This window comes from Varanus komodoensis, unplaced genomic scaffold (assembly GCF_004798865.1).
Source record: "Varanus komodoensis strain SLA01 unplaced genomic scaffold, ASM479886v1 scaffold50, whole genome shotgun sequence".
NCBI lineage: Eukaryota > Metazoa > Chordata > Lepidosauria > Squamata > Varanidae > Varanus > Varanus komodoensis.
In genome coordinates this window covers 5026354-5039998 of record NW_025336088.1, presented here as the reverse complement: position 1 = coordinate 5039998, position 13645 = coordinate 5026354, and the positions used below count along the sequence as shown (strand labels likewise).

General features: G+C 48.6%; 1 protein-coding gene across 1 annotated transcript; it reads left to right on the top strand.

Moving 5' to 3' along the window:
* The first annotated feature begins 223 nt into the window (after nucleotides 1-223).
* On the top strand, nucleotides 224-8990 carry LOC123031710 (keratin, type I cuticular Ha4-like). Its single transcript, XM_044446947.1, has 7 exons — nucleotides 224-712; nucleotides 3783-3865; nucleotides 5256-5412; nucleotides 6060-6221; nucleotides 6343-6468; nucleotides 7693-7913; nucleotides 8684-8990. The coding sequence occupies exons 1-7, from the start codon at nucleotides 224-226 to the stop codon at nucleotides 8988-8990; spliced, it is 1545 nt and encodes a 514-aa protein (XP_044302882.1).
* Nucleotides 8991-13645: the final 4655 nt, after the last annotated feature.

Genomic DNA, 13645 nt, shown 5'->3' with positions numbered 1-13645 from the left:
TATGTGGCAAGGAGACGTTTTATGAGCAAAGAAGTGCTTTTTAAGCAAGCATTGGGCAGGACTAATGAGAAGCCCACAGTGAGTCTCCGCAAAGGTAAAGCCTCGTAAATGAGCCAACACCTAATGCTTGCGGTATAAAAAGCTCCTGGAGCCAGATCATCTTCCAGACGCGGGTGCCTTGGGTCTTTCAGCTCTCTCTGGAATCTAGCTCTGCCCTCTTACCATGGCTACAACTTCTGCTCGCACTTGTGGATCCCTGCAGGGCCCCTGCGGAGTCATGCCCAGCTGCCGGCCAAGCAGTGCTGTCTCCGTCAACTGCAGACCGGGGCAGGCTTTTCCTCGCCGATCGAGCATTTGCCTGACTGCTCCAGTCCCCAGCAGCTACCGAAACAGGGGCTACATGCCGGCTACATGCCTTCCCCCTCCTAGCATGGGCTCTACTTGTGTCCCGCCACCCTGCATCCCACCCCCTGCCCGCCCTCTCAGCTGCTACGCTGGAGGACACAGTGAAGGCATCCTCAACTGCAACGAAAAGGAAACCATGGAGTTCCTGAATAGTCGCCTGGGCAACTACCTGGAAAGGGTGCGCTGTCTGGAGAAGGAGAATGCGGAGCTGGAGTGCAAGATCAAAGACTGGTACGACTGTGAGAATGCTTATGTGTGCACCGACTTCAAGCCTTTCTACTGCACCATTGATGATCTCCAGCAGCAGGTAATACCAGCATCTTCCTGGGTTTGATTTGATGGCAACATGGGCACTTTGGATGCCTCTTGTTCGATTCCATGAACTTCTTTGTTCATTTTTAATTGGAGGATAGACAAGAAAATGTGAGGATGTGATATTGTTTCAGACTGGCATGCGATACGCGCTTTCAAGATGTAGCTCACCCTTCATCAGCACATGCTTTGGACTAAGTTCCATCACCCTGACCATTGGCCAGGTTGGCAGAAGCAACTGGGAGCTGCAGTCCAAAGCATCTGCAAGCATCATGTAAGCGATGGCTATTGTAGCTAGAGGCTCATTTCTTCCAGTAGATGAATAGGAATTGCCAGACAGGGCCAGACAGATAATTCTCCAAGCCCACCTTGATGTGGACTAGAAAGATGACCACACGAAGGATGTGATGCTGAGATCTGCCTGCTAGAATACCAAATGAAACACTTGAATAACTAGATTATCACATTTTTAAAAGGTACTCAGTAACGCTACAAGTACTTGAAAGGCTGTCACAAGGAGGAAGGACAGGATCTCTTCTTGATCATCCCAGAGTGCAGGGCACGGAAAACAGGGTCACATTACAGGAAGCCAGGTTCTGGCTAGACCAGGAAAAAATTCTTGACTTTTAGAGCTGTATGACAATACAGCCAATGACCTAGGGAGGCTGTGGGCTCTCTCACTCTAGAGGCATTCCAGATGCAACTGGATAGCCGTCTGAGAGGGATGGCTTAACTTGGAGTCCTGCACTAGCAGAGGGGTGGACTTGATGGCCTTCTTGGCCCCTTCCTACTCCACTATTCTATGATTCTATGAACTCCAGCTCATCACAGCCTCTTGCAAGTTACTTTAACCAGGTGATCTGAAGGCAGAAAGGTCTGAATACTGAGTGTTCATTCCATGGTACAGTTAGATAGGTAAGAACATCAGAAGAGCCATGCTGGGTCAGACAAGGCTCCATCTGGGCCAGCATTCTATTCACGCAGTGGCCAACCAGTTGCCCATGGGAAGCCTCCAAGCAGGACAGGAGGGCAAGAGCCCCTCCCACCCAGCTACCCAGCAACTGGTGTCAGCAGGCATTAGACTATGGAAGTAATGGTCTTCTCTCCCTTCCGTTAGAGGGAGGTCCACATACTTCAGCTACTCAAAATATGGCGAGCCTGCTTTGCCACACTTGATGGCGCTTCAATGGGGGCTCTAGGCCTCTGTTCCAAAGTCCTCCTCTGGGTTTCCCAGTACAGGCAGCCAAATGCCTGGAGAAGTTAAGCATTCAAATGTTCCTATTTACTTCTGTGAGTGTAATATTCTCTTTACTTAGTGTGTGACAGCTGGCATTCCTAGGGCACATATGTAGTGTCTGAGATTTTGACATTAGTCTGCTTTTGCAAAAACATTAGTAATTATGTTGTACATATGAGCGTGCAAGTTTAGTGCTGATCATAGCTTTAATATGTTTTGCTTTCTGATTTAGCAGCTGGCTATATGTGGTTATATGAGGCAGGGGAAAGCCTATTTAAACTTTACCCCGCTTGTAATAGCCACTTAACCATTAGTAACACGAAGGACGTGCTTTCTTTTGTTTTTAATAGGCTTTAATAGGCTTCCTCATTATGATGTAATAATTGTGCATGCTTTTGAGTTAACACTGAGTCCAAACAAAGACTTCACTCCTCCCTCCCTCCCTCCCTCCCACACACACTCATGTGCCACACATGCGCTCAAAAAGCGCTCACACGTTCAGGTTGCCATGGAAGAACACAAAGGATGCATACAGAGGTACTCTGCATGTAAATTTGTTTGATTCTCATGTCCATTTGTTCCATTTAAAAAGCAAAGCAAGCAGAATTCATTTTCTAAAAGCTGGAAACCTGCCCTGAGAAAGCAGGGGAAATGCTGTGATTCGCATCACCAGTTCTAGCCAATCAGTGCCCTGCTCAGCTGGATCCATGGCAACAGCGTTTAGCCAGCCCCCCCTGGGTTCATCCTGGGGCACTGGAGAAAACATCTGGCCAGTGTGCTTCTGCAGTATGTCCACTGCTCCAATCGCATCTGGAGAAACTTGCAGGATGCACCAAGATGTCGGCCACCATGTCTTTCAGGCTCCTTTGCACCTGCTCCTACCTGGGGGTCCAGGAGTGACTTTTTTCCCAGCTCTTTTTTGACCAGAATACATCCATTTTGCAGTCACTGGGTCTGAACATGGTCCTGTACATTTCTAAATGTGTGATGCAATTTGTGCAACAACAACAGTGCAATAAAACCAACAGGGCCAGGAAGGTGATCAACGGCTCCATTCGTGAGGGAGTGCTCCCATGCCTTGTGAAAGAGATGGCAGGGTGCTGGTTTTAACCTATAAAGCTTTACAAGGCTTAAGACCACAATATTTGTTAGAGTGCCTCCACAACCACAATCTACTCAGACACTACACTCAACCTCTGGGGCCTTCCTCCAAGGCTGACTCTGAGGGAAATGTGGAGGGTGGCAACGAGAGGGAGGGCTTTCCTTGTGGTGGCCCCCACATCTGTGGAATAGCCTCCCCCCTGCAGCCTGTCTGGCACTGCATCTGTTGTCTTTTGGGTACCAGGTTAAGACAGCCCTCTATGCTGAGGCTTTTAAAGACCTATCTGGGTACCCAAGGGCTATAGGTATTGCCCTTCCCGGGTGTTTTACCAAATCGGTTTGGTTTTAACTGATTCAAATGTTTAAACATTTAATGTATTTTTGATTGTGTGTATGCAGTATTTTATATCTGATTTATGGAGTGCTGTGCACTACCCAGAGAGCTTTGGCTGTGGGGTGGTATAGAAATGAAATAACAACAACAAAATGCATACATGTGAAAATGTATGTGTTCTTTCAGTATGTACTCTTGAAGGAATACATGCAAAAATAGGCACATTGTTTTCTGCAAAAAGACAGGACAATCCGACTCACAATCCGACACAAGTCGGAAAAAGCTTTGCGATGAAATTCAGAAAAGCTTGGCTTTTGCTGAGTCGCTCTCCCCTACTCTTACCTTATCCATCTGGGGTAGAAGGTAACGCCATTTTAATTTCTTGTTTTTCAGATCTGCTGTGTTAAAGCTGACAACGCAAGACTGTGTCTGGACATCGATAATCTGAAGATGGCTTCAGATGACTACTGCACTAAGTACGACGGTTTGTGGGGTTGATGGAACTAATTCTTCTTCAGCCAGTTCATTTCATAAGTTGTGCTCCTTCAGTGGCTTCCAGGTGGAGAACAGTAGGGGGTCACCAGTAAGAGTTTTTTGGGGAAACCTGGCTACAAATGTTGGGTGTCATTAGGTATAGGACTAGTGAAAGGCTGACAGATCAACATTTTCAAACTAATCATGCCTCAGAAACTTTAGCATCAATTCTCTTGGGACCCAGAAAATTTGGAAATGACAGGTATTCTATTAAGAGAGAAACAGGCGTACCAAGAATATACAGCTATGCTTCCATATAAGGTGGGCTTGAAAAGAATATTTCAAATGAATGATGAGCAGATCTGTCAGTTGTATCTTCTCCCACATTCAGGGTTTTTTTTAACTTTAAGTTATTTCCATCTTGCTTATGGCAAAAATATAATTTTGGTTTACTTCCGCTACAGCAGTGAATCATCCCTGCCCAATCCATCAAGCAGCACACTGTAGAGCTGAGGCACGTAAAATAATTATTCAACCGCCTCTTTTTCTGCACGCATCAGTATGCAACCCCATGCATAGCTTTTCGTTGTACTAGCTTACTCCATACCCAGAATCACCATCACAGTTTGGAAGCCCAGCTTCACCACTGTGGTTACAAAACAGTGGAGAAACAGTGCCATCTTTTGCATGCCTGTTCGGAAGTCAGTCTCACTGGATTCAATGGGGCTCATTCCCAAGTCAGTGGATAGTTGATTGTATTTGCTGCAGTAACAAAATTCCATACTACTCGTATGATATGCATGTTCTGTGTCCCACTGTATCCAAAAAGAGCAGACCTTGTATGCTGTTCCTCTTCATGACAATACAGAAAATAGATAATTTCTGTCTGTGGGTAACTGATGGTCAACAGAACCTGAGACACGGGGTGTTTCCTGGCAGAGTTCAGAGCGCTACCAATCAAAAGACACTGTGCTGCTTTGGCATGTTTTCCACTTTAGTGGGTATGTTTTCTGGTAACCAAAGAAAAGGGCTAGTGGTGGGAAAACACAGGAGAGTTGCAAGTGGAAGTCATCATTCCTTGGGGACAATCTCCAATAAAATTCCACAAATAAGGAAGGGTGATTGCATGGTGAAAAGTAGCCATGGGGACAAGCAGCCAAAGTCTGCAACAGCCTCTCCCAGCTTGGCACCCTCCAGATCACCTCTGGCCTTTGGGCATGTCTGCTGTGGTTAGTAGGAATCAAGTCCAAAACATCTGCAGGAAGACTGGATTCCATTAATTGTCCACTGGATCCACAACTGGGCCTGGATTAGTGCCTACCACTCTGAGTTCTGGACTTTATACTGTACCCATGGGCCCTCCTGTACTGATGCAGTTTCCTTCCTTTGAAGGTATGATTATGAACTGAGTCTGCGCCAGCGGGATGATGCTGACATCAGCGATCTTCGCAGAGTCTTGGATGATCTCACCCTGTGCAGGGCTGACTTGGAAGCTCAACTTGAGTCCTTGACTGAGGAGATGATGTGCCTGAAGAAAAACCATGAGGAGGTATGGCCCAAACATTGCCCGTATGACGCACAGAATAGTCGCATGGGTGCAAGGACACAGAATTACAGAGATGGGACCACACCGAGGCCATCTAGTCATTGCTGCCCAAAGGAAGGGCACAATCTGTCCAGTAACTCCCTTCTAGATCCACCCCCATGAAGTAGTCCAACCTTCCCCAACCTCAATGTGTTGGAATATCACTCCCCTCATCTGCAGCCATTGTTTGTGCTGGCTGGGGAAGACTGGAGTTGGAGACCAACACGTATGGATGGCCCCTCTTTGGAGAAGGATGAGTTACACCCCAAGCAGAGCAAAATAGCTCAGGGTACTTTATGCAACCAGCTGCACCCAGTGGGTGAAAGCCAAAACTCCTGAGGGTTCCTAATCAGCACAGGGAGATTTACTTCCATTCAGTTCCAGCCATCTGACTCTGGGCTCAAAGCACGCCCTGGTCATTGAATCGCCCCTCCTGTTTTTGCCTACACCCAACAAGTCTCACCTGTGCAACCAGTTTGCAACACTTGTCCACTTCCAGTGAACAGATCACGGCATATTCAGCACTCCATTTTGGTTGCAGAAGCAGATGTCAGGATGAAAGTTTGTGCCCAGCATCCTTTCCACGTCCTCCTCTTTGCTCCCTTCCCCAGGAGTCCTATGCCCTTCGCTCCCAGCTTGGTGACCGCATCAACGTGCAGGTGGATGCTGCCCCGTCTTGCAACCTTAACAGGATCCTGGAGGAGATGCGACGCCAGTATGAGGCCGACCTTGAAAAAAATCGCCAGGAGGTTGAAGACTGGTACTCTACCCAGGTATGGCCCTCCTTGGAGGCCTCTAAACAAATGTACACTAAAAATGTTCTCAATGGCCATCTTTCATGTTAGAATCCCATTCTCGACCCCCACTTTTGTTCCTTTAAACGTATTCCACCAGATGGAAGAGCTAAACCGGGAGGTGCTCTCCAGTGGAGAACAGCTGCAGTGCTGCCAGACCGAGATCATCGAGACACGACGGTGTGTCCAGGCCCTGGAGATCGACCTACAGGCTCAGCAGAGCATGGTGAGCAGCATGTGGATTGCCCAGCGCGCCCCCGGTTGCTCAGCAGCACGTCCACACAATCTCAGCACGTCCTGCTTCGGAGCAGCTGCTCCAAAGGAGCAGGGGAAGGAATCCCAAAGTCTAGCACGTGTGGCACAGGGCTGGAGAACCCGTGGCTCTCCAGATGCCCTTGGACCGCAGCTCCCATCATCCTCAACTGTGGCTGATGGGGACTGAGTACAGCAGCAGCAAAGCAGGGGCCATGGGCTCCCCATCCCTGCATTTTGTACTTATCCTTGGAGCAGAGGAGCCCCTTAGTTCTGCACCATTAGGGTCTACACAAGACAAGAGGTTAGGCTGCCAAAGCAGGTGTTGATGGTTCACTGAGTAACCTGGATCAATTCCTGATCCACCGCAAAGGCTCAGCGCAAGCTGTATGGTTTGCTTAGCTCATTCAACCCTTGAAAGACCCCCGGAGGGCACAGGAAGCTAAAAGCATACCTGGCTGTCACCTTCTTCCACCAGTGGCAAACACTGGCCACCAGGCTACTTGCTGTGTGAGGCAAGGCTTGTTGACCAAAAGGGCACCCTGAAGAAAATGGACGGCAGAGTCCAAATACTGGAAATGGATTTCATTTCCCCTAGTTAATTGTTGATATTTGAAGCTGCTTTCATAATGTTCTATTATAAAGCTATACATATAGATATAGCTGTCAATCATAAGACACTTTGGGAAGACTATGGCCTTGAAAGGCATCTAAGAAAAATATTGCACATATTACTGTGAAGACAGGTTTAATGTGCTTGCATTTGCACTGTGCAGATATGATGGATGAGCAGGGCTCTGCATTCCACAACATCTGTGCAACTTCAGACCTGGTGCAGGTGGGGTGGGGCTTTCTGGGGGGCACGGGAGAAGTGGAGAAGTGGAGCCATCCTACTAGGAATTCCGGAGGTGCACCAGCCCCTCCTCCCCGTGAGCAGGGGTAAAACACCTGTCCGCATAAGGGTTTTGAAGGGCAAGGGAAGTGTGGAGAGAGCTCTTCTTTCCGTGCTTCCTCCAGCATCCCACTGGATGCCTGTAATCTTCCCAGTTTGGAGGGCTTGGCCAGCCACATGGACGGCACTGCACTGCTGCCCCCCCCCCCCAGCTAAGACCCTTGCAGTCCATCGCACCCCTATTGCCATGAGTAAGCACTGCCCGCTGCTACCCTGCTGAAGCCCCCTGCCTCCTTCCACTCTCAGAAAGGTGCTCTGGAGTGTACTCTGCAAGAGACAGAGTCCCGCTACGGCACTCAGCTCTCCCAGCTCCAGTGCCTGATCAGCAACGTGGAGACCCAGCTCAGCGAAATCCGTTGCGACATCGAGCGCCAGAACTGTGAGTACAAGACCCTCCTCGACGAAAAGGCCCGCCTGGACTGTGAGATCGCCACTTACCGCAACATGCTGGAAGGAGAAGACTGCAAGTATGTATGCAAAAGATACACCTGGCATGGGGATTTATATGGCTTTCACCTTGTGAAGCTCACCTTTGCTTCAACCCCAAAGCACACCTGTAGCGGGGATTGACCCAACCCAGAGCTGGAGCACAGCCCTTCCTAGTATAGCTGCCCAACCTGGTACCTTGCAGACTATGATGCCCGCAGTGGGCAGCCAGCAGGGCCAGCGGGGAAGGTTGCCAAGCCAGCGTGTTGGAACTGAAGTGTGCAAGGTGATGCAGCACAGAACACAAAAGGGCTGCTGCACGTAGATGCTTCTAACACGCTGCTTGGAAGAATCTCTCCACACAGAGCTAAGACATTCCCATCGGGTACTTCATTTTGTTCACACAGCTTTAATAGACCGATAGCCATATCCATTCAAGAATAACCCTGCGGCTCAGCTGGGCTGTGATCTGAAGCCCAGATACTTGGAAATAAGGGCAGATGAAGTAAATGGGTCAGCAAACTTACAGCTAGTCCTGTCTAATCTTGGAAGCTCAGCACGGGTGGGCCTGTTTGAAATCTGGATGGGTGGCTTAAATGTTGTGAACTGCCCGACTGTGGGCAGTATAGAAATGTAATAATAACATCCCTAAGAAGAACACTGTTGTGAGAGCAACCACAATACAGAGCGCAGAGCTTTGGTGCCGGACATCTCAGCTCACCCCTTCTTAAAAATACTCTCACGTTGTCAAATGAACTTGCTTGCAAGGACATGGCTGCCTCTCCTGAACGCTGCTATGCTCTTTCTCCAGGCTGCCCAACCGTCCCTGCAACCCGGAGTGCGGGACCGCCATCCGTTCATCCGTCTGCCGCCCAGTCTGTGTGCCGGAGCCAGTCTGTGCTCCTGCCCGCCCTCCGAGCTGCAAGCCATGCGTGCCGGTGGTGGAGCCCAACCTGGCCCCGTCCTGCATCAATCCCGGGGGGCCCATGTATGCCCCGTGCGGCCCTCCGCCCTGTGTGCCCCCTCCCTGCGGCCCATGCCGACCTCCGGTCTGCCCACCCCCTTGTAGCCCATGCCCACCGGGCCCTCGAGTCAGCACCAAGATCTGCCGCATGTGAAACTCCAACAGCATCAAGGAACTGACTGACCCGAAAACCAGAAGAGAGAAAAATAGGGGGGAAGGTATGCTTATCCTGTGCTTAGAAAATTCCTCCAGGTGTTATACTAAAGATGGTGAGCGCTGCCTAGAAGGTGGCTGTGGTAGCGAGGTAATTCCTCCCTTCCCTGCTGCTTTCGTACTTGCTGGGATGCATGGGAGAGCCTTTGGTTAAGTTTGAATAAACTTCTGTTTTCTGGCATAGCAACAACGGGGCCTCTGGGCTGTTTTCTAGGAAAGGGCTTCTGATCACAAAGGGGTGAGATTTTCTGGAGGGAAGCAAAGGGTGGGATCACAGATCTGCCTTCGGCTGACAGAAGAACTCTGCTCACAGAAGATGCCTCCTTTTCAGGGCTGCCCCCTTTGACTCCCCTGCAGTGCAGCTCACCCAGAGAGCTAGAGGAGCTGCACCAGGGAAGAGGGACTGGGAAGCTGCAGGGGCACCTGGTCTCCTTTTGGGTAGGTCCAAAGAACAGCACCCCTCCCCCTTTTGCTCCTCCACACCTGTGCATAGGTGACTGAGCTAAAAGCAAGCACGCACAGAAACAAGGGGCCCTTAAAGGGCCATTCCCCCCACCAGGGCTCCTTTCCAACTCTCTCAACATGTTCTCAAATACTGGCAACAACATCAAGCAGCAACACCCATGAATAGCACGAGGAAGATTGCAGCTACCCCACAAGGAGCCTTGCCAGGTGTGCCAAGAATGTGGGAAAGTCTCACCATCAGGAAATCTTCATGAAACGAAGCCAGGGGCTTCTCTACAGGGGGCTGTTTTTCCAATACAAACCTCCCCCCCCCGCGCCGCTTTTCCCCATTGACAATGGCCTCTACACCTGCTCTTTGCTCCTCTCCTGAATTGCACCGTTCACGTGAGTGGAGCTTCCACATGCATCACGATGGAAATGCAGTGTAACTCACACAGGAAGGAAAAACAAAGTTCCCCCTTTCCCTTCTCCATCGCAAAGAACGTAGAGACTGCGGCTGAGCCTAGCGGCCCTTTGGAGATTTTGTACAAGGCAGCGAGCTGTTACCTCGCAAAAGCTTTACAGCTCCCTTCACCACTGGCCAGCGCTCTCTCTCTCTCTCTCTCTCTCTGTGTGTGTGTGTGTGAGAGAGAGAGAGAAAGAGAGAGAGAGAGAGATCGCTACGGTGGTATTTCAGTACTGCGCCATTTCCTATCCAGTTGCATCTTCATTGATCGGGGCAAGCAGGGAATGGATTGCGTCATTTGCTCCTTCCCCCCCCCCATCTCCCCCGCTACCTCCACTCTCTCCCGTGGGATTTAGGAGACATGTGGTTCAGGGGGACAAAGGAGGCAGTCAGGAAGGTACCACAAACCATTTTTCGGGGGGGAGGCGTCATTTGGAAGTCGGGGAGAGAGGAGGCTGTGGGAGTGCCGGGACAGGTGAAAACAACCCAAGCCCCCTTGTGTGCTTCCCCCTTCTCCTTCCCTGCTCCTTTCCCCCCAAATGTCCAACCAACGGAGGATTTCCTGTTGCCCCCCTCGACCACCTCAATGGAATCGGCCATGCAGAAAGAGACACGAAGGAGAGGAAAAGCAGAAAAGCGTCTCCTCGTCTTGCAGGCACGTGGCGCAGCAGCAGCAGAATAGTACAGGGCAGGCAGTGCAAGCGAGGGGGGCTTTCCACCGCCTCGTCGTTGCCAATAGCGCAACCACGTCTCCAACATCCCCCTTCCCCGGAGAGTGGAACATACCACCACGAGGGGCGCACACCGAGTTTGGTGCCAAATGCAACGCGATAGACGAGATAATACAGTTCAAAGAAAGAGCAAGAAAAGCACAGAAAAGGGGTTGGAGGGACGACGCCATGAAAAGCCCTCACAAACTTCCAGAGTCAGAGCACAGTAACTGCCTTGGGGAAGATCAGGCCCTAGGGGAGGCTCAGGCTCGGCTTTGGCTGGAGCCGATCGGTTTTCATCTCTCGCCGTGAAGAGTCAAGCAAGGTGTTGGCGCCACCTGCTGTCGGAAGGGGCTTCCTGCGTTAGGTTTTCTACCGAAGAGAAAAGGCAGGCTTCCCGCATGGCCAACGAGCAAAAAGCAACTTAACTTGTCCAATTCTTTGCCCTCCCAAATTCTAATCATGAGGTCAGCAGGAATAGTAATAATACAGAGAAAGATTTTGTTTGATGTGGGCCATCTCATTCTAAGATTTCTGCAGAATGTATTCACTCCAAATAAAACCTAGGTTCTATCCATGTCACCATCCAAATAATCCTCTTGAGAGGGAACTAGAAAGATGCACAGCAACCAAGCAGTGTGGATCAGTAAATGGGTGTCCGCTCTCTCAATAATTATTTTAAAGATGTGTGTAAGTGCAGACACACCATTTATTTATTTATTTGGTTATTTATTTCATTTCTATACCACCCAGCAGCTGAAGCTCTCTGGGTGGTTCACAACAGCAAACAATACGAAATATACCAATTAAAACATATTAGAATGTCATAAAAGTAGCCAATCCAAAATTTCAAACCAAATAAAAACCAGACAAACAAAAAGGATGCATTTAAAAGACCCTGTTAAAGCCTATCCAACAACCAGCAGGCCCCAGTAATTAATTAAATGCCCTACAGTAGAGGATGGCCTTTACTTAGTGGCCAAAAGGCAGCAAAGTTGGCACCAGGTGGGCCTCAGTGACAAAAGCATTATCATAATTGTCAGGGCCCCCCCCCCATGTTAGCATTAAAAAGTAAAAAAACAAATAGATGTATATCTAAAAAACAGAGGCGGGGGGGGGGAGGGCAGAAGCATTTAACATTGCATCCAAAAAGATTCCCAAGTCTAACCCCACATCTTCCCTAGATACATCATGGGCAAAGCAATCTTATACAAGCAAGGGCAGAAATATTCATGGCTGAAGAACCAGCTCTATTTCCAAAATCCTACTGTCCATGTACCAGCCGTGGCAGAATAAGGAAAGATGCAGATCCACCCTCCTATTATTTTTCTTATGATCTGTTGAGAATTTGCCTGCAAAAGAAGGGAAGGTCTCTATGCCAGCTCAAAAGCTGACACAGTTTCTTCTCTCTTCAAAGGGGAAAGAGCGAGCTTTGGATCGGGTGCATTAGAAATTTCCCCTGATCTGTCTCTGGGAAAGATGTAGCAATGGAAAGCTTTGTCATCACCTGAGCAAACTTCTCTCTCTGACCATGGAGGGAAAAGTGAAATATTCAGTATCTTTTGGATCCTGGGTCATGCTCTGACCATAGGATTGCAGCCCGAAACAATTGCAGTCAAATCTTCTCCTACCCTTCACTGCTCCTTCTTGGACCTCACCCAAAGAGAGACAATCTCAATGACTTTTAAATTGCTTACAATCTAAGATACACAACTCAAAGAAAGAAAATATACCTTGGACTGAGAATGTAGCAAGAAAACTGTTCAGAACTCTGCATCCAGCACACAGTATCCAGTATGGCCACATGGTGGAACTAAAGTGCTGTTCAACTTATACAAGAAAAGATTTGGTCGTACTCAGAATGTTAGTTGTGGCAACTGAATGCAAAATCTTATTTAGAAATTGTCTGGTCAAAGTCCTGAATTGGGTCTACTGTATCAGGAAAGGTTTCCTCACTGTCAGAGCAATACGACAGTGGAACCAGCTGCCTAGAGAGCTTGTGGGCTTTCCTACACTAGGGACATTAAACTAAACTAAACTAAAAAGTCATCTGAGGGGGATGGTGGAAATTGGTGTCCTACAACAGCAGGGAGTTGGACCTGATGGTCTTCTTGGCCCCTCTTGACTCTGCTATTTTATGCTTTTGTGATCTGGGCTTTGGAGACAGAGAATCTGCTTCGTCCTTAGCATGGCCTCTGCTCTTGGGGCATCACAGCTCTTCCAAACATAGCACGAACATTTGCATATGAACAAACGGCCCATTTTTCAAATTTCTCTCTTCCAAATGAAACTGCCTATAAACAAGCTTATGACAGTGGTCCTTAGGGCTGGATCTGTGTTTACTTATTAAGAGTAGATCCATAGAAATCAATGGGAATTGTTATTCATAATCCCATTGATTTCAGTAAGTTAACTCTTCCAAGTACAAATACGTATGATTTCAGACATTATGTGTCAAAGCCAATCCACATCAAATTCTGCGCATGAAGTCAGGTGCCCATGACTCTCTATGGCATCATGGCTGGGCATCAGCATGGGTGGATTAAAAACACAGCATGACATAATCATGTACAACCACTGACAGCTACACCTGCCTTCACTGTCTCACCCCGGGAGAAAGAAAATAAAAAAGGAGTGTTGTTATTTGTTGAAAGGGTTGAATTGGTGCAGCTGAACCCATATAGATGGAAGGGCAGCAATCTAATCCTCCTAGCAGTCAGTCAACACTAGCAGAAATCCTAGTGGGAATGCATAGCAAGGCTGAACACCATATAAATCCCTTGGATGAATCTTGCACGCAAGCAAAAGCTTTATTGGATCAACAGCACAAGGTGTCAACACAGCTTCCAACTGGTACCTATAAACAGGATGGTTTAGGTGTCTGATCTGGACTTTAAAACATTCCAGTCAGTTGAGAAATGGGACCACACCAGCACAGACAACCGGTTCTACAAATAGTAAAGTGGCTGGAATCTG